The following is a 22,397-nucleotide window of genomic DNA, read 5'->3' on the forward strand; positions in this document are numbered from 1 at the left end:
GTACGTTTCACTCTATGCACTGTACTATAATTCACGCCGTGGTGTCCATTTCATTTAGATCCCCTTTGTGAGCTGGCCTGGGCATACGGGGTCCATTGTCCTTTCTTTCTGTATCATGATAGAAGGATGAAAAGGATATTCAGATCATATTTCTGCAGTTCCTCTTTTTAGAGAAGGAAAAAAAGCCCTTCCTGTCTCTCTGAAAACCCACAGATCAACCAAAATTCCACCTCGAAATGCTTTTATCCACCCTTTCTGTCATTTCTGACTGGATTCGGTTACAAAACCCCTCTGCTTTTCCACCAAGAGCCCGGGACACAAGAAGTACTAACTGCAGCCTTAAAAGTGATGTCGGGCTGCCGTTAACGTCTCAAACCTATTCCCTTCGCACATTATACGCGTATTAAACAGATACCGATGTCTTGAAAGCCGCCAACATACCAGAAGATCCGACAGTTGTAGGATGAGAGATGAAAATTGGCATTAACGTGTTGTATTTAGTGTCCAGATTGTAGGCGTCTGAGAGATCCACATGGCTTAGCACGGGACCACACGGCAACACGATGAACGATAATGCCACACTGAAACATTACTCCAGTTAAGCATCAGGATTTGCATCAATGCACAGCAGCACTTTGGCAACAGATTTAAAATGTCAAACTCATGAATAATATTGATGCAAGGTTCATACGGGCTTATTATTAGCATGTGTTCAATTTCTAGAATGCATACCAAATCTTTTTTCTTTAATCTTTAGGTATCTTACATGTCTGGTCTACATGTCATTGAGCATTTCATACTAAAGCACCATAAGTAGTTAGTGTATAGCATGTGTATATAATATATATTTTCTCCAGCATGTATAGTTACATTTTCCACAAAAACCTTTTTCCCCAAGAGCTTTCATTCGAACAAAACAATCCGATATCATGCATTTTACAAGCCTACTTGACTAAAACACAAGCAGGTCATCAGTGTACCCCAATCTGTATGAAAATGTGTCTATAAAGCCTTTCTTCGTCTCAGTAAGGTGCTTTCTTCTGTTTTGGTAAACAGGGACTCTCTGCTAATGCAACTTCCTAAGGCCACGTTGACGATCAGCAAATGCAAACTAACAGCAGGGTAGAAAAATTCTCCCGGCCTCTATTTTTCTTGCTTTTAAGATTGTTTTTGCCGTTTATCCAGCGCTGGGCAGTTTAATGTGGGCAGCTTGAAGCTTCATGGGGGCTTGCGTCTGTAAAAACAGATGCCATCACAAAAGTAATACAAAAATGTGTTAAAATGTTTACAGGCAACAATCATTTGGAATAAAAGCCTCCATCTTCTGCAGTTTCTCTCAGTGTGCGGTTGAGAAAAAGAGAGAGACTTCAAGGTCAACACACTTTTTGTTTTAAAGGGTGCTAAAATAACCAGGTTGGATTTTTATGGAACATTTCAACTAATGTTCCACCTCCCTCAGTCTCACAAAAAACGACAGGGGGAAGTGTGTACTTTTACTTCACGGCTGTGCGATACGACCAGAAGAATAAAATGGCTTGAATATTGAAGATATTGAAGCTTTCAATATCTTTTACAAATGCTGATTTTTGTCCATAAGAACTAAATGCATATAAATAGCCAAAACAATTCAAATATGTTATTAAATATTGTAATTTATGTCATACCATTAATAATACAAATAATAATAGTTGTTGTTGATGTTATTGTTGTTATTACTAAACATTTTGTATTCATAAATAGTATTATTATTATTATCATTTTGTGTATGTACACATAACAAATAATGCAATTATGTATTGCACATTTGTGTATTTTTTAGTACTGCTGCCTTTGTTTTATAAAATAAGTTATAAAATACAATTTGCAGTGAATTTTCCATGGTTAAGAGGGTTTTAGGCACTCCACTTAATGTTGTGTCCAACAACAGCCCTTCACCATTGTGGCTTTCATTTAAAGCACTTGAACCTGAAGAATTTAAGGCTTATGTAAAATTATTGAAAATTGACTCCTGACCCGCACATCGAATCTAAGCACAAAGCCAACAAACACTCACTAAACAAAAGAGACCACACAACATTAAACATTCATGGATCACATGGAGAAAACTGTGTTTTCTCTTCATCTTTATGCAAGACATCCAGAAATACTGCTACTAGCTGGCGTGGGCGTCAGAATCACAATCACAGCCCAGATTGTCACACAACGGCCTCCCATTTGTTTGTGACGGTTAATGTGAGACGAAGAAAGAACAAAATGAGATAATAAATCAATGGAAAATAGACTTTGTTTAACCAATAAACAAGGTCTGTATTAGTTATAACAATGCAGGCAGCACGCTTTGATCCAGAAATCATATTGAGTTTATTTAGCAAACCACTGAATAGAAAAATTATAAACACGACATTAAACAAACATTCTAGAAGCATTAAATATATTGGTGTTCGGAAAAAAAACATTTAAAAAAACACAAGCTGTCAGGTTTACTACTACTGTGCAAAATTTACTCACTAGGAAGAAGTACAAAAATAAAATCACTCTCGGTTGCCATCAGGAATCTTTATTGCTGTTCACACTCGTTCTCTCTTAAAGAAACCAGATTCAAACCTCTTTCCACTTATCGAGCAATGAAGTAAAACAAATTAGGAACACTTTACGTTTTGCTCCTTTATTCTAAAATATAAAGTTTCCATGAGCTGCATGTTTTTGTCACGCAACAATTGCTTTGTTTTTTAACCTATTGTTGAGCCAAATATAAACATTATCTGGGTTAATTTAACCCGACGGTCGGTTTTCTCCTTTTTAACCCAACGCTGGGTTGAAAATAATCCGGCGTTTCCAAGCCCAAACAAATGTTGACGTGACACGTGGGCTACTCTTCCACGTGTTACGGCGTGTTTATCTTAGACGCTTATCCTACACATCGACCCATCTGAGCACATGACATTCAGCTGAGCAACAAACGCGTGTGTGACAGACAGCAGGATATTACAGATGTCACTCAGTCCAACGAGCGTCTCTTCTGAGCATGCATTTTTCCTGGTTTAGCATTTCAGAGCGAAATCACCTTTCTGTTGCCTACACAGGCGCACACACATTTCAGCAGCGAGCCTCTTTTAGCAGCTTCAAGGAAGACCGCAGACGCCAACGCAGAGGTCGTTGTAAGCGAGGCTCTTATCCTTTCCACACAAACCGAAACCACAACCTCTATTTCTTAAAACTTCAACAAAACCCTCGAAAGCATCTCTCACAGCCAGAAGCATCTAACAAACTCCGTAAAAAACAAACACAGTCATCTCACATCTGTCAGACAGACGGTTTGTAAGACACAATCTAACCTTACAGACGGTAAAGTCAGGCTTCACCTGAGAGCTTCATTTACACATTAAACACGTAAAACTAGGGCACGCTATTTTCAGAGCTCAACCTTTCTGTGACTCCAGCGAAGGTAGAGATGCTGGGAGGTAAAACAGGTGTTGCTGTGATGCACGGGAGGCCAGGTATCTGGGTTGAAAGCCAGTGGGAGACCATAGGCTTAGATACGGTCCCAGTTAACAAGACACTGGATGGATCTAACAGGCAGTAACACAGCTTGAACGAATAACAGACAACAATCTGAACAGGATCCAATTAAAACCAAAGAGGATGTTAAAACACGATTTTCTTTTACTGTATGTGCTAGACCTTAAAATAACCCATAATCCAATATACTGTACAGGATAGAGACAAAATTCAGAAGAATTTGTCTTCTTCTTGCACACGAGCCTTTGGTTTAAGGGGTGGGGCAACGTTCTTGCTTTTATCACCAGAGCCATTGAGAGCGAGAGAGACACTACAACTGAAGTTCACATTTTTCAAGTGTCATTTGATTCGGTTCAGATAGTTCCAGGAAGTTATGTTTTTTTATTTCGTCAATTTTTCTAATCTTCAGACAACTTGCTTCTTTGAATGTGTTAAAACCTAAATTGGTCGGACGATAAAAGTAATTTGATTTGCTCCTTGCGTTACTAGGAGCTTCTGGAAACTATCGGGAGGCTCCATGAACCACAATTGCTGTGAAAAATCTCTCCCGTTTGAGTCAAAGGTCAAAGCCATAAAAAGATGAAAATAAGTGTTTACATTTACATTTAGACATTTGGCAGCCGCTTTTATCCAAAGCGACTTACATAGCATTATCCTATACATTTTCCATAGGTATTTACAATCCCCTGGGTTTGAGCCCACAACCTTGCGTTGTTACGCAATGCTCTTACCACTGAGCTACAGGAAATTTCTGTTTCTGTTTATTTCTGTAAATAACCGATTATATAAAAAAAATTCATTTATAATGATTTTATTGGGATTACATTTTGTTACTTTCACCAAAAAAATGTAATCTTAAAAAAGCTTTGACTTGTCCTAACTCAATATTAACGATATCAACGTTATATATAAAATATGAAAAGAAGGAAATAGATAAACAGGGACATATTAAAAGAGAGAGGGAGAGATTTGAATTTTTTTTTAACAAAATTAAGAAAATGAAATAAAAACTCACTTAATTGACATCGAGCTAGATGTGTTAAAGTGGTAGTTCACCCAAAAATACAATTTCTGTCATCATTTACTCACCCTCATGTCATGAAAGTTGGTTACAGCACTGGACCCCATTACCTTCTGTTGTATGGACAAAAAACCAATGCAAGTGAATGGGGTCAAGTTAACAACATTTCTTTAAATATCTTCTTTCATAAAGTCATAAAGGTTTGAAATGACAAAAAGGTGAGTAAATGATAACAGAATTTTTATTTTTGGGTTCACAGTACACTTGATGATAGTGTGGGCATTTTGGCCACATAATGGACACAGCAGTGTAGCGTACTCCCCCCGCTCATACACTCCATTCATTAACCTCAGCAACACTGACCACATCACCACCACCGTGTCATTTCCACACTGCTACACTTTTCAGTCAACACCTGAACAACAGCTTTCCAGACATCAGGATAGAGGAATGGACACAATGAGAGACAAAATGGTAGTGTTGAGTCAAGATAGTCATCCAACAATTGACTAGTCTATTAGAGGTTGTTATATATTTTAAGTGGTGCAGCTGCTATAGTTCGTGAGATTGAGAGCATCTTGCACTTAAACTGTCTGTTTGCACGGTAAACCCATTCTTGGAAGAGCTTAAATTGTTTAAATTCACCTGACACTGTTTTTGAGCATCACATTGTGGGTCAAGGTAGCCCAAACTTAAAAAATATGTCCTTCTTGCGTTCTTTGATAGTGTACCCTTATCTGAAAACAGAACGCAATGTGGAGATAAGAAGGACATGAAATCAGCCTTCACCAACACAAAGGTTAGTCTAGGACTACACATGTGAAACGCTGATCAAAAGAGAGTGGTTTTATAAAAAAGGACGGACGAGACAACTGCTACAAAAAACAAGACTGAGGCAAAGAATAAGGAAGATACAGATAATGACCTGGGAAAGCGCCAGCCCCATTAAACAGCGAGACAGCCTGTGTGTGCATGCGTGTGTGTGTGTGTGACTGTCCACCTGTCTGTGGACATTAGGGACAAGTGACTGCTGCGCTGCTTGTTAGAACATGGAAGCGTCTTTCTCGGGGGAAGCACTTCAGCCGGAGGTGGAATCTCTGAAACATCTTTCGCTCTTGTTCTTCTCCCTTCATTCTTCCTTCTTTCGATCTCCTGCCGAGACACTTTCATATTCAGATAGGGCAGGAACAATGCTGCACATGCCTGATTGAAGCATCACACACATACTCCTCATCACAGCGCCTTGTTAGGCGGTCTGGGGGTCCAGAAGAAACAAAGAGAAGTGGGAAATTATATCAGTGTTTGAATCAGTGCAGAAGAGAAGGTTGCGAGGGGTGTAGCTTATCGTTCCAGGCCACAGGCAACTGCCATCTAAAAGTGTGTGCTATCAAAACATTCATTTACAACACGTTTTAAATGTCTCACATAGTTTTGTTCTCAAACTGTACCTAGTTAGGACATTCAGTAAATGTCAAGATAGAATCATCTCTCACAACCTTCAAAAAACTACTTAAAACCCATCTCTTCTGTGAATACAGACAAAAAAAGTACATTAACCCTCTTCTCTCAACAGGTAGTGGTCTAGCTTTTGTTAAAACTAGTAACTTTGTATTAGCACCTATTTTAATGACATATCGCTTATTGCTCCCTGAACTCTTTGTAAGTCGCTTTAGATAAAAGCGTCTGCTAAATGACTAAATGTAAATATAATGAAAATTAAATTAAAAACAAAATTAAATACAAATATATTTAAAATAAACCCATATTCCCTGATATGCTGTATTTTTGCCATATGAAAATTCAATTTTGGCCCAAACATGAGAGGGGTATAGCTGTTCCATCGGAAACATGAGCCTGGCCTGAAGTTAACTACCAGTTTGTGTTTGCTTATAAAAAATGTGTATATTTTAAACATATTCATTTATATGAATATTTTGTTGTATATTAATTGCATTAAACTAAATTAAAACTACTTAACAGTTATTGAGTCTTTGACCTGAAGTTACGTTTGGGACACATAGTATATTAGTTTATGTTGTTGCCGCTGAAATGTCTATATTATAAAAAGTATAAATATATATTATAAATATAAAAAAAACATTTCAGAGATAAACCACTTTTAATCATCCACAAGACTCAACCCTTAAAACAGACCATTTTGCACAGACAAGCACAGTCACACTTTCCAAAAAATCTACTTCTTCGTACGAATCCCAAATTTGCCAAAAGTCTGCATGTGTTACAACGACCTCTCTAGTTAATGAACGCTCTTAATGACTGTCTCAGTTTGTCCAAATAATCTTCGCAAACAGATTCTGTTTAACAACCGTGACCGCTTTTAGATACACGCTAGTTCACCGGCTCCTATTTGGCTGTGGCAGAGCACTAACATGACTTTATGGTTGCTCATGGAACGGCTTGCCGCATAGAAAGTGCTGCTGTAAAAGCAAACAGATTTGTGTCTAGATACAGGAAAGACTGCCAATGGGCATTAAATCTGCAGCCCCGGGAGATGATACAAGATCAACGTCATAAAAGCCCAGATGGCTGATAGCCCATGGCAGACCTGCAAGGACTATAGATGCCCATTCCACTATGGCCAATTATAGCAATCTCAACATCTCGCAGGAAAAACGATGGCTCGGAGCAACAATTCGGAAGGCTTGTGTGTGCATGTGTGGGTTCATTTCTAAACGATACAAACTGACCATTTGAGACTTTAAATAACTTTAAATCAAATCTGTTGTGCAGTCAAGACAGCTGGTGGACCAGTAGAGAAACTAAATCAATGTCAATGGGCTTAATTATGGCATCATGTTAAAGTGAAGTGTGTAATATTTTCATACAATGTCATCTATAAGCAAGGCATGACAGATCTTATAGTATGAATGAGTTTTGGTTGCTTAAAGACATTGATAAATGATTCGCAGTGAGTGACTAGTCAATTTATCCGTTGACTTCCCAAAGAGTGTAAACAATTTAAAAGCGTACAATTACGACAGGTCCATTTTTACCAAATTCACCATCATCTTGAAACAAAGGAGACCGACCAAAATCAGACCGAAAGCTTTTCTTTGTGTTCTCTTCCTGTAGCACCATCCATCCACCTTCCTGGACATTTATTGACATTCCTGTCTATCTGTCATCAAAAAAGCTCATGCAGGCAGTAGCATCAAGGTAGCTGATGACCACACGGTCAAAACTGCTAATTAATCTGCTATAATGATGAGGCAGCAGCCGGTCTGGCAAGGAGCCACACTGGCCCGTAAAGCGCACCGCTGCTGTTCAGACACCCCCAATCTGGCAACCGGCTGTAATTAGGGCCAAGCCGCCAATTTCCCATCACCCTGCGTGGTTAGAAATCAATACCTAATTACCTGCAGCTCAACAAAAATACTAGACACACATGCACAGATATACAAACTACGACACAAACCGAATCATTGTAAATTTGTGCTTACTATGGGTTGAAAGGGATAGTTCAACTATTCACCTGTTATGAATGACTCACCCTCAAGTTGTTCCAAACCTGTATAAATGTCTTTGTTCTGTTGAACACAGTTGCTAACATTCGTACAAATATATTTTTCTGAGATTTCTGGGGCACCATTGACTACCATTAAAAAGTGTTCAACCAAACAAAGTAATTTATACAAGTTTGGAACGACTTGAGGGTGAGTCATTCATGACGGAATATAAATGTTTGGGTGAACTACGCATTTAATATAAATATCATGCCTTAACTATGGTTGCTGTAGTAAAGGTGCAGTTTTCAACAAGAACTAAAATATCACCATCTGTACCTCTAAAGGAGTCATTGGATGAATGCCCCAATTTTTCCGGTGCATCTAGCAACCCAGAAAACGTGAAAAACAAGAACCCAGTAAGTTTGTTTAGGTGTGCCTTTCCCTGCAAGCATGTGAGAAATCAAGAACCCAGTAATTTTTTTTGGTGTACCTTTCTATGAAAGGATGTGAGAAATCAAGAACCCAGTAAGTTTGTTTAGGTGTGCCTTTCATGGCAAGCATATGAGAAATCAAGAACCCAGTAATTTTCTTTGGTGTACCTTTCTCTGAAAGGATGTGAGAAATCAAGAACCCACTAAGTTTGATTTGGTGTGCCTTTCATGGCAAGCATATGAGAAATCAAGAACCCAGTAATTTTCTTTGGTGTACCTTTCTCTGAAAGGATGTGAGAAATCAAGAACCCACTAAGTTTGATTTGGTGTGCCTTTCATGGCAAGCATGTGAGAAATCAAGAACCCAGTAATTTTTTTTGGTGTACCTTTCTCTGAAAGGATGTGAGAAATCAAGAACCCACTAAGTTTGACTTGGTGTGCCTTTCATGGCAAGCATATGAGAAATCAAGAACCCAGTAATTTTCTTTGGTGTACCTTTCTCTGAAAGGATGTGAGAAATCAAGAACCCAGTAAGTTTGTTTAGGTGTGCCTTTCCCTGCAAGCATGTGAGAAATCAAGAACCCAGTAATTTTTTTTTGTGTACCTTTCTCTGAAAGGATGTGAGAAATCAAGAACCCAGTAAGTTTGTTTAGGTGTGCCTTTCCCTGCAAGCATGTGAGAAATCAAGAACCCAGTAATTTTCTTTGGTGTACCTTTCTCTGAAAGGATGTGAGAAATCAAGAACCCACTAAGTTTGACTTGGTGTGCCTTTCATGGCAAGCATATGAGAAATCAAGAACCCAGTAATTTTCTTTGGTGTACCTTTCTCTGAAAGGATGTGAGAAATCAAGAACCCAGTAAGTTTGTTTAGGTGTGCCTTTCCCTGCAAGCATGTGAGAAATCAAGAACCCAGTAATTTTTTTTTGTGTACCTTTCTCTGAAAGGATGTGAGAAATCAAGAACCCAGTAAGTTTGTTTAGGTGTGCCTTTCCCTGCAAGCATGTGAGAAATCAAGAACCCAGTAATTTTCTTTGGTGTACCTTTCTCTGAAAGGATGTGAGAAATCAAGAACCCACTAAGTTTGACTTGGTGTGCCTTTCATGGCAAGCATATGAGAAATCAAGAACCCAGTAATTTTCTTTGGTGTACCTTTCTCTGAAAGGATGTGAGAAATCAAGAACCCAGTAAGTTTGTTTAGGTGTGCCTTTCCCTGCAAGCATGTGAGAAATCAAGAACCCAGTAATTTTTTTTGTGTACCTTTCTCTGAAAGGATGTGAGAAATCAAGAACCCAGTAAGTTTGTTTAGGTGTGCCTTTCCCTGCAAGCATGTGAGAAATCAAGAACCCAGTAATTTTCTTTGGTGTACCTTTCTCTGAAAGGATGTGAGAAATCAAGAACCCACTAAGTTTGATTTGGTGTGCCTTTCATGGCAAGCATATGAGAAATCGAGCCGTTCAAATTTCGCTCCTCTTGTGACGTACAAAGAGGATTATCATAATGTATGATGTATAACCTTCCCTTTATCTACACAATTCCACCCACCGCGCTGCTGCCATTGATGTTTTCACAAGCGACAGCGGTGTACGTGATGCCATGGCTAAAGTTAGTGGACAACATGCAACATGCAATGTAGTCGCTGCAGAGTCCCAACCTCTGAAGACAGGAGTGGATTTATTTTATTTTTATTGTAAATCCATCAGAAAGCATAAGTTAAAACCTGCTTGTTTGCGCGAATAACAAGCCGGGTGCTTAATCAACCTGGGACAGTAAAAGCAGGATTAACTTCAAAGTTTTTCCTCTAGAGGGATCGAGACCATCTGAATGAGTTAAAGCTGCCGATGTAAGTAATATTAATCAACATTCGGAATTGACGTAAATGTACCGCATATATAGGAGGATAACGTTAGCATATGATATCGAAGGGAGCTAAATCATTGCCATGGCATTACTATACTTGTGTTGTGTTGACAAGCCGGACGGAAGGGGGGTGGGGTGCGCTGTTACTCATTAGCATTTAAAGAGACATGAACCAAAACGGGTTGCTGTGAGCATATCTGTTTTTACGAGGCAAAAGGGGCTTTGTTAACACAGCCATTGAGTGTTTTAAAGCAAAATATGTTGCAGACTAATAAATATTACCGACTTGTTGAAAGTGCTCGTCCAATGAGTCCTTTAATTTATTTAATATTATTTCTAATCATGCACAAATTAAATTACCTATAAAAAGTTATCCCAGCCAATTGAATCTATTAGACAACAGCAGACAAAATTGGTCATGGTGCCAGCTTTTTCTGCAAAAGCTGGAGACTATAGCAAAGCCTTAGATAATATTGGTTTTTGATAATTCTTCAGAGGTAAAGAGATCATACCTTGGGTCTTAATGAGAGAGAGAGAGAGAGAGAGAGAGAGAGAGAGAGAGAGAGAGAGTGAGAGAGAGAGAGAGAGAGAGAGACAGAGAGAGAGACAGAGAGAGAGACAGAGAGAGAGACAGAGAGGAGATGCAATCAACACTTTCCTGTTCACACATCAAAGATGTTATCCTGCCCGCCACAGTCGGTTTAAAAAACACCTGACAAACTGGTTTTTGATTAAATATTAATGGTGTAATAACATTAGTCGGGCGTCCTACTGACCTGATGCTAATTTTCAGAGGTGAGCTGATTGCGTGCGGCGAACGCTTTGAAACCAGAAGCTCAGGGGGAAATGCCACGTTCAGTACGAAGTTACCACTGATACGAAATATAGTGAAAGGGCAGAAAATTCAGGGTGTAAACACTGTGTAAGTCAAAAAATAATGGTCTTAGTGTGATGAAGGTCGTGTCCAGTAGTTTTTATCGTCCAACACAACCTGAAGGCAACAATTTTACATTTTACAGATTTGAGGAACATTTGAATGAATTAGTTTTTGTACAATTCACATTACATGTATTCATAAGAAATCAATAACTCACAAAACAAGTTTCATTTTCGTTACCCTTTCAATACCCACAAATGACTGAACATCAACATAAAACTACGAAATCCCTTTAAATCCTGCATTTCAGACTAATCCACGGGCGCGTGAGATCAAATTAAACCATTATGACAGAGATCTGGAAGCAGCTTTCATTAGGAGTAATAAATGAGCTGCTTTGTTTTCACATGCTCCTAAAAACTCAAACCCTTCTTTCATACATCCACATCTTTACGGCCCTCCGTCCACAACCCGAACCCAAACACAGGCACAGGCTCGGGTTTCACCCCTGTTCGGGGGGTCGGTGGAAGCAAATGAAAAGAAAAGTGGAAAAAAGAGCAACAAACTGAACAACTGCATCTATTTAACCAAGTGCAGAGCGAGAAAGAGGGAACAGAACCAATTATTGGTTGCGCTCTGGGCAGGAAGCAGAACTTTCTGTTGCTGCCTGTGCCGTCTCAAGTTTTAATTAAAATGCCTCTTTCTCTACAAAAAAAAAAGAGAAAGAAAACAGTCACAAGTCAAAACAGGCCATGTCAACAGCAGCTTTTGTGTGGTTTCGGGGGATTCAGGGGGCTTTAAAAATAGTGCATGAAATAGTCTTTCATCATTTATTCACCCTCATATTTTTCCAAACAAGCATGACTTATTTTCTCCCACATAATACAAAAAAGAGAGATAAAGTTTTTGTTTTTAAACAGCGCAAGCATTCAAAGGGGTTTGCCAAAGATTGATGTCAATGAAACCAGATCTTATTCGTTCCTGTGTATCTCACAACCGACCCAAGTTCGAATCTGCACAAGGCTTTGAGCACGCCCTTAAAAAACCTTCAGCTACATGCCTCAAAAATCGATATCCTCTTCCACAGCTCTCGTGTGGAAACACTGGGGAGGATCTCATATCTGCTGACGGGGCCAGTTACCCAGCACACCGTTCCACCAGTGTCACATCGAGAGAAGAAAAAAATGTGTTTCTGCTGATTCCACTTACACATATTCGCACCGTCCTCAACCAGGCAACTTCTGAATCATCTGATAAAAGGGTTTTTGGAAGGTAGCGGTTGTATTGTGTGACTCTGCAGCTATAAATCCAAATAGACAGCCCAGCACTTTTACAGAAATTTGTGGTTCAGTACAGCGAAACTCGTTCACCTTCAGATCGCGATGCTCTCATTGGTTTATTTTTGTTTTTTAGCACGTTTTTTGAGGATTATTTAATAACACCTCTGTTCTCCATCTTTTCCTTTGCAATACGCATGCTTTATGTGCACAATAGGCACAAAGTATTTGGATACTTAAAGGGATAGTTCACGCAAAATAAAAATTGTCATTTCAAACCTTTATGACTTTCTTTCTTTTGCAGAACACAAAAGAAGATATTCTGAACAACGTTGTACCCATTCATTTGTAGGGATGAGACGATATATAGCAGTATATATTCTCACTTATTATACATTAAAAAGAGGTGAACAAATAAAGGGAATGCGTTGTATAGTCAGAATTCGAACAACACCACAAAATGGTAGAGACCCGTTATACAGCACTATATAGGAGATAAGAGGCGAATTCAAACACAGCTTTCGTGTAAATCGTTCTTTTTCTGGGTCCCATAAAACTACAGTACTGCCATATTAAATATTAAATATCAAACCCTGTGTGGCATCTGCCATTTGGGCAGCTCAAACCACCAGATTGCTTATCCATTTGGTGCAGCTTCTGGTGCAGAAATAACAACATTCCACCTTTAAAATAACATAAATGCACCAAATACCATGTTTTCTGTGCAATAGGGTCACTGTGCACTTCCGTATCGTTCACTACCGTAAAAACGGGCCGGTTTGGTTTAATGAGGCCATTTCAGACCTCGTTTAGCAATCTAGTGATGCTGAAAAACCCACCGAGCGTGAAGTGAGACCCGCAGCGGTCTGAGACAAGAAAATCAGAACCCATGAAAGACAAGAAACCATCAGGGCTTTGAGGTCTGCCAGTCCCACTGAGATAGCACACCAACACACACCCCATCGACCATCTGGCAGCTGCGTCTAGAGAGTAAGAAGATCTGTAAGGGCCAGAGATGGTTTCAACGAGTCACGTCACCCAGATGCCCCGAAACAATTTATCAGGACCAGAAACTGGAGCACAAAGTGCGTGTGCATGGACAGATATCAAAACACCTGGATGATTTAATCTGATTTATAACAAACACATGATACTGAGTGTAAGTAGACTTCTGTATGTGTGTGTGTGTGTGTGTGTGTGTTTTCTGCTGTACTTCAGAAGAAAATAAATCAAGACAGATGGTGTCTTTTCTAAAAAATACTTATCTCCCTCATCACCTTTGTCACAACGTTCATTTAGACAGACATGAGCGATCTCATTTGCAGTTGCATTAGCGAGTTTTTCTGTATTCTCTAAAGCCTCAGGAGCGGCTGACAGGGAGACTGAAGACGGAGGAAATATTACAATGTCCTTTAGCCTCCCAGTGCACAAAGATGCCTCCGTTAATGATGAAGAGGTTTATAATAAACCGAGCGTCTGTGTGCGTGCGGTACTGCCTCTTACAGCTCTCTGGAATACTTGATTCTGATTGGTCGACCGATTGATGTAAAACCGGGTTATAGTGAAAAGGGACTGCTAACAAAACATTCATAACTAGGACACATGTAGGATATCTTAAATCCCAGCCAGCCTGACACCAGCAAAGAGAGATGAGATGAATTAGCGTGCCACGGATAAGTGGAGAAAAGAGAAAAGGAAATAAGAAAAGTGTGGTCAGCAACTGTAGCTCATTATTCACATGAGCTGCAGTAATTCTACCTCATAGTCCTGTCCACCCTTAAACAAATGATGGGCCCGTTGTGTGCATTTAGCTGACATTTAACATAATAGAGATGGATAAGAAAGAAAGCAGGAATAAACCGTCACAAAGACAGAGACATGCTCAAGTATGTGTCCTAGTTTTAGATTTGAATGAATCAGGGTTTTGAACAAATCATTTTTAATATAGGATAATAAAAGCAGAATGAATCAAATAAATGACTCTGTGGACTACCTGCAATGCTGAAGAATATATTTACTGCTGGATTAGTGAATTTAACCTCCAGAAAGCTGTAAATGAATCTGAACAAATCTTTATAGACAATTTTGTTTTAGATTTTTTTTTAAATTACATTAAATAACATGTACAGTACGTTTGATTGAAAACATTAAACATCTTAACAACGCAATAACATGCATGAAATAAAAAAACGGGAAGCGCTCCTGTGAAGTACTATTAGATCGAATTCAGAGATCTATAGAATCAAAATGGCCGTTTAAAGTGTGACTGACGTCAAAATTACAAACTACTTTCCAGGTTAAAAAATACAGTACAACATTATAGGAGAAAAATACTAGAGCTATGAACAAACAGCAGATTGTAAATCGATTCAATAAAATAAGGCAACACAATTAATGACAAAAATAACTATTTTAGCTAATTTGTATGAATTTATAGAATCTCATTCATACATTTTAGTACCATTTTCTTTCATGCCTGTTAGGGGTTGGGCTCCAGCATTGCTTTTTTTCTAGTAACTGTACGTTTGTCTATACGATTTACAACATACGATTTCATTCGAATATAAATTCCCATGAGATCAGGTTGAATAATGTTGACTTGTACAAGGCAGGTGAGCAGAGGTCAGCTGACAGAGCGAACTGTGGTGACGTCTCTCCGCACGGGGGATAAACCCTGCCGGGTTCCTTTGTTTCGATCAGAACAACAGTGCCGGTCAGGACGCTGGCCCGGTCTGCAGTGAGGTCATGTGGCCTTGTGCTGTGGCATTAATGGAGGACAGAAGCGAGAGCTTGAGATCAGCCTTGTTTATTTGGACCAGTGATGTTGAAACAAGGACTTCAGAGATGCACTTATGACACAACTGCACTCAGACCTCTTTAATCGGCGAGGGCTTGACCGAGGGTTTGGATGTCTGAGAGTGCGTGCTCGGAGGCCGGGCGCTTTTTGAACTATTGGCCATTTGATGTTTCAGAAATCTCGAAATGAAAGTCCAATCAAACCTGCACTTACAATCCCGATGGAGCACTTGAACCCTGCTAACACACAAAAACAACGAAACTGCTCGACCATACCTGAGTGACGACATTGCATTCTCTTGCAGTACAATCTTCATTGCATGTAATAACCGTGACTTGCCAAAAGTTTGAATTCTAAAACGACGGCATCTTTTGGAAAGTCAACATGAAATGCAATTCACCATAATTCATAAAGTGCAACGTGTATTCAGAAAATAAATGAAATTGAATATGATTTTGATTAGAATTGGTTAAATAAAATGGGTTACAATAGTTCTAACGAAACCACTTCAGATTCTATAGATAATTTTCTGCTCCTACTGCATAAACTAAAACCAACTGCCCTGTTTGGTAAATCACATATTGAGAATAAATCATTTCACCTAATATACCTCACCTATGGTGATTTATGCATTCATAGTGTGGCACAAGTGCAATTCCAAACGAGTGCATATTTCATTTATCATACTCATGCCGCTATTAGTGACTGCTGGTGAACCGTGCTCACTGACGCATAGAAATCAAAGCAGAGACAGCCCACTAACCCAGATGGTCCCAAGACCCTCTTCTTCCTCACAATTTCACTCATACACGGAGTTTCTCCATTTCTCTCCCTCCCCCATCCCTGATTTCTCCCTTTATCTCTTTCATATACGCTCAGAGGCACACATGGCTTTGACACATTATTTGTGGTCACTAGACTGGTTTACCAATTAGCAGTCATAATCTGATCTGACTGATGTGGGCTCAAGGAGAGGCTAATATACACAAATCACAAACAGCAAACACATTTAAAACCACAAAGGCCACTTGGCTTTCAATTAGTTTGTAAAGTGGGGGTCCCTAACCCTGTTCTGTCCATCTGGTGCACTCGGACACATTTCCTATGGACCTCGGAGAGAGAGAGAAAAAACTTGCGGGCACTGTTGCTTGTACTGTCTTACTGAAACACATTTCGGAGACACAATTTAAGCCTCAATGATACATGAGGATTGTGTTCTAAAAGCATTACGTTAGCTGTTTATTGCAATGGGGTTCGTCTCCAGAAAACACAAGTGCTGATCAAAATATATAGTTTGAATAAACTGCCGCTTTTGATTTATGCATGTCTGTCAAATGCATAAATGTAAATATGTTGAACTGGAGATAAATAGCCTACAGAATCCCCTCATGTTTGCTGTGTGTTCATTACTGATCTGGAGACCAATCTTTTCAGACGCGCACACGCAGAATCCCGAACTGAACATCTGAATTCTGGCGAAGGCGCAAGAGCCACTCAACCACCATCTGTCAAATGCCAGACAGGGAGGATTTTTTCCCTCTTTTTCGACGCTTTGCTGTTCGAATTTTAGAATATATCATACAGTGACGTGACCTGAATTGATCATATTAACGGTGACCACGGCTGGTTCTTACTCAAACAGAACGCGTAAAGTGTTTATACACGTTCTACCATTATTTCTAGTAATGGAATTTAAATGGTTCAACAACGACATTGCAATCTTAAATATATGATCACATATGTGCTTCAACATTACTTACATTTCAATATTCACGAGTAGTTCAGCACTTTAAAAAGTCAGCTCCACCCAATTCGTTACATTTACTGATCAAACCCATATAAACTAAAAGAAACGTGGTGCCAAATCCCAAATTAATAGCATAGTATTATTTATAGCAACATGCAGATTCTACTCATTCATTCATATGAGGTCTACTGTACACAGCACCTGCTTGGTTTGCAATGCACCCCTACGCACACAAATATGATGTTAAGCATAGAACATTGCATTGAAAACGCGATTTTATTAAGGTAATCGATCCAACCAGACAACATGTTTGGCCTTTGAACGTTCAGCCAAATTTGCAGCAAGACCACGTAATGGAACCGGGAATCACCAACTCCATCCCAACTCCGTTTGATGCCCCGCAAATGTTTTATCGCTCTCAACTTAGTCCGCACGGATACATTCCAGCTCAATTTCCCGCTACGAGAGGGACAATATCTGTCAATCCCGAAGCGCTCCGCGAGGAAACTTGAAGCGCAAAGCGCGCTTACGCACTCCACGGAGCGCGTCAGACAGACATGGATACAGAAAAAAATCCACATATTTACCTTCCATCGCGAAAACCGCTGTCACCACGCACAGAATCTTTATTAATTCCACAGTCATGGCAAAAGGTATTGGCCGCTGCCGCGGCGTCCCCTCCAAATTCGAAAAACCGTGCGGCGTGGCGTGCGCGTAAAATCCGTCACTTGGCACACGGGCTGATATTCCAGTGGGCGAGCGGCGTGGAGTCACATCGCAGGCAAGTAGTAAAGAGTTAGTGGATGCTGCCACGGACGCCGAGATGCGAGAGAGGAGAGAGGCGGACCCCCGAAAGCCCCTTTAAAATATACGAACCAATCGCAGATCGCAAACCGAAAACCGCCGACCAATAACAGACGGATCTCTCTTCCCGCATGCATTGTTATTCAAAACAAAAACTTTTCCCAATGCCCTGTATGCGGTGAATCGCGCGTTTGGTATGAAGGGAAACAGCACCCTCAGCTGGCCAAACGATTAAAAAGCATCTCTCGCGTCCTGGTTTGCGCCTCTTCTGATGACTAATAGTTTTAGAAAAAATGTCTGACGTGAAACTTAATAAAAATGACAGAGTCTGGGTTGCGCTCTTATAAATCAACTTATTTTTAATGATCTGGGCACGTTGTGGAGTAGATGTTGAAAAAAAGGTGTTGAATTGACATAACACGACACGTCTTTCATCATCCTCCAAAACTCAACCCCCAAGGTAAACTGCAATTACGACAGAAATCATTTGAAAAGCGAAAGTGGCATTCAAACAGGGCAGGGGTTTGGAGACAGAGAGACGGTAAGAGAGTCCGCACTGTGTTGATACAGGTGCACCGCGGGAACACTTTGAAAGGCGAAGCACTGCTGGTGAACACTCTAGTCTCCATTTCACCTACAGTCTGTGTTTAATGTTTTTATTTGATAGTAAAAAAGTCAAATCAAACAGTTCATAATTTAACAAAATATGTAATTCACCAGAACAGAGGTCATGTGTTCGAATAACACACGTACTGTTAAAAATGCAACGCTTCAATGCGCTTTAAATACATGGAGAAGAGTTCTGCCAAATGCATGAATGTTAATGCGTATGCATTGTGTGTTAAGCTAGAATATTCCTACAGTACTAATGAAAAACATTTATTTATAACGAAAACCCCAATTACCGGCAATAAGTCTCTCGCTATTATTCCAACTGAAACCGGTCTGTGCCCCCCGATAAACCCCAAACAAAACACCCTCTCACACCTAAAACGTGTCACCAAAAGTGCACACTCTTAATAAGCATTGCGAGACGCGTCTGCGTTAATTGGGGATCTCTTCATTAGCAGGAGTTTAATAAGGAGGCGATGTAAATGAGTTCGCGCAGGCTGTGCACAGTGGGGTACTGCTGCCGGGGAATCGCTGTTCTCGAGCGCAGACCATACAAGACTAAACGAGACACGAAAACCGCGACCTGTCGTGTGCGCGCACACGCAAACCAGCGCACCTTGAGAGTTGCGCGCGCCGTCGCGCTGTTATTCTGAGAACCGCGCGTGCATGATGAAGCCGTAATTATCTTCATAAGGGCAGGAGGAAGACATTTGCATTCAAATTGGACTGTAATTGCCCTGCAAAGTCGGGGACATTTTATAATCATATTTCTGCAAACAGCACACGTCACAGTGTCACTCTTTTTTTCTCAGAATACCCAATTTTTTTACTCATCCAATTTTTTCCCCATCCAATCAAATCTGCTTGTTTATACTAACACGTTTAAAATGTCACAATGTGCGCCTCAATGCCTCAGCTACAGTACATGTATGCGAAAACAAAATCGCCACACCCTCGTGTCATTTTAAACCTTTCTTCACAAAACAAGGTATTTTGAGATACAGTATGTCTGACATACAATGGAAGTCAATGGGGCCAATGATATTTGGTTACCAACATATCTTCGTTTTGTCTCTCTATCCTCCTGTTCTGTGTCTCCTGTTCCGAGGTGTGCTGAAACAGATGGTGCAGACAAAAAAGTCCCCCCTCCCAAGGGACGGACATTAGACCGGCACCGCTATATCCCCTTCTGCAGTGATCAATAAAGGAAGCTGTTCCACCTGCACCCCCTCTTTTCCAGTTCATCTCCTCATCTGCATCACATCAGCATGATTTGGCATTGGTCATTCTGCACCTGGTAACACTCGAAGAGCATCTACCACACACACACACACACACATCTCCTCCCAGGCTCCGTCGCCAATACTGGAGAGGAAATCCAATACCACTCCAATAATCTCCTCGAGGTCCACGGCCAGACCAGACGATGTCGACATGACATCACACAACAGTATTGCATTACAAACATGCAGCATGTTTGCCCCACTACAATAACATGAAAACATGGGAGAGATGCCGCTGTATGCTGACAGGCTATTGATTTCGCCCGGCAAATTACAGCTACAGCGAGCGTGCGCTGATGAAATGACAGAAACACACTTCAGGACTAAACACAGCTGTGTGCGTGTGCCGGTGCGTGCAACACACAGTATCCTGAATGTCCAGTATGTTTTGTGAATCTAAGTGGCCTGCTAATGCTGCCGCAACGTTTTATTCCATCATGTGAAGAATGCTGTTGCATACAGAATATGCTGCTCGCCAATGTCTCAAAGTAAACATTTTAGATTAGATTCAACTTTATTGTCATTACACATATACAAGTACAGTGTAACGAAACGTAGTTTATGTCTAACCAGAAGTGCAGTTAGCAAGTGCAGGATATACAGTTAGAATAAATACAGAATACAATATGAGAGAATATAATACAGTGGGCATGGACTATACAAATATTTTGCAGTAGGTATGTTCTATGAAAATATGACAGTAGGTATGTACTATGAACAATATATACAGATGACTATATACTGTGAACATTAATGTACAGGTGGATATGAACAGATAATAATTTAGACTAAAATAGTGCAAGTGACTTAGGTATGCATAAATTATTGACATTGGCTATTAAAGTTGCAGTGCAATAGGTGAGTTAATGCAGTTGTTGAAGTTAATGCAGTAATTAAAGTTACGGCGCAGTATACGAGTTAATGCAGTTAATAGGTTGCAGTCCAGAAGATGAGTTAATGCAGTTAATAAGGTTACAGAGCAGTAGATTAGTTAATGCAGTTATTGAAGTTACAGTGCAATAGATGAGTAGATGCAGTTAATAGAATTACAGTGCAGTAGATAGGTTAGTGCAGTTATGGAGGTGGTCCATTAGTGCAAATGAGCATTCAGTTAAATATTCCTGGTGTGCAAGTGAGCAGTATAGAGTGCAAATGATGCTGTGTGTGTGTAAACAGTCCGGTTGAGCAGATACATGAAGTACTGGTGTGTACAGTTCAGTCATGCATGCAGCCCTGTAGTGCAGTGTAAACAATGTTGTAGCAGCATTGGAGTTAAAGGTATGAGAGGTAGTGGAATCAGTGGGGGGTAGAGTTCAATAATGAAACAGCTCTGGGAAAAAAGCTGTTTCTTATTCTGCTGGTTCTTGTCCGGAGGCACCGGAAGCGCCTACCGGAAGGCAGGAGAGTAAACAGTCTATGAGCGGGGTGAGAGGAGTCCTTGAGAATGCTGCGAGCTCGATGCAGACAGCATTTCTTCTGGATGTCCTCAATGGGAGAAAGTGTAGTCCCTGTGATGCGCTGGGCTGTTTTCACCACCCACTGCAGTGCCTTGCGCTCAGCAACCGAACAGTTCCTGTACCAGACAGTGACGCAGTTGGTCAGGATGCTCTCTATCGTACAGCGATAGAAGTTCACCAGGATATTTGAAGACAGTTGGTTCTTCAGTGTCCTCAGAAAGAAGAGACGCTGTTGAGCCTTCTTGACCAGGCATGAGGTGTTGGTGGTCCAGGACAGGTCCTCCGAAATGTGAGTCCCCAGGAACTTAAAACTGGAAACACGTTCAACAGCCATCCCATTAATGTGGATGGGGTCGTGTGAGCCTCCTTTCGCCTTCCTGAAGTCCACGATGGTCTCCTTTGTCTTGGAGGTGTTAAGGAGCAGGTTATTGTCTGAGCACCATGTGGCCAGGTGCCGGACCTCCTCCCTGTATGCAGTCTCATCGTTGTTGCTGATGAGACCAATCACTGTTGTATCGTCTGCAAACTTGATGAAGGAGTTAGATCCGTTCACAGGCCTGCAGTCGAGTGTGAAAAGGGAGTAGAGAAAGGGGCTCAGTACGCAGCCCTGTGGTACACCAGTGTTGAGGGTGGTGGTGGTAGAGCAGATGGGGCCTAACCTAACAAGCTAAGACCTGTTCGTCAGGAAGTCCATAATCCAATTGCAGGTAGGGTTGTTGATGCCTAGGTTTCCAAGTTTGACGATTAGCTTGGAAGGGATGACGATATTGAAAGCAGAACTGAAGTCTACGAACAGCATACGTGCATATGTCCTTATTGTCCAGATGTGTGAGCACGGAGTGCAGTGCCATGGACACTGCATCATCTGTGCTCCTATTGTTGCGATAGGCAAATTGGTATGGGTCCAGTGTGGGTGGTAGAAAGTCCTTTAGGTGTGCCAGGACCAGCCGCTCAAAGCACTTCATGACAATGGGTGTGAGTGCTACAGGGTGGTAGTTGTTCAGGCACGTCGGGTTAGAATGTTTTGGGATGGGCACAATAGAGGTGGATTTAAAACATGCTGGAACCACTGCTTGGGCGAGGGACAGGTTAAAGATGTTCGTGAAGACCCCAGCGAGCTGCTCTGAAAATGCCCGGAGTACGCGACCAGGGATGCCATCTGGGCCAGCAGCCTTGCATGCGTTGATCCGACTTAGTGCAGTGTGAACATCAGTGGAGTTAAATGTCAAGTCAAGTCAAGTCAGCTTT

The 22,397-nt window shown here is 40.7% G+C and overlaps 1 protein-coding gene across 1 annotated transcript in view; it reads right to left on the reverse strand.

The window, feature by feature from the left end:
* Positions 1 to 17,638, reverse strand: part of ephb1 (EPH receptor B1) — a gene marked incomplete at its 5' end in the record, with an annotated part of 173,947 nt that extends 156,309 nt beyond the window's left edge. The window contains one exon of the mRNA XM_079453230.1: positions 17,581 to 17,638. Within this exon, the coding sequence (XP_079309356.1) occupies positions 17,581 to 17,638 (58 nt within the window). The remainder of the gene's footprint in view (positions 1 to 17,580) is intronic.
* Between the last annotated feature and the right edge of the window lie 4,759 nt (positions 17,639 to 22,397).

The sequence above is a fragment of the Barbatula barbatula genome (assembly GCF_947034865.1).
Source record: "Barbatula barbatula genome assembly, chromosome: 3".
NCBI classification, from domain to species: domain Eukaryota; kingdom Metazoa; phylum Chordata; class Actinopteri; order Cypriniformes; family Nemacheilidae; genus Barbatula; species Barbatula barbatula.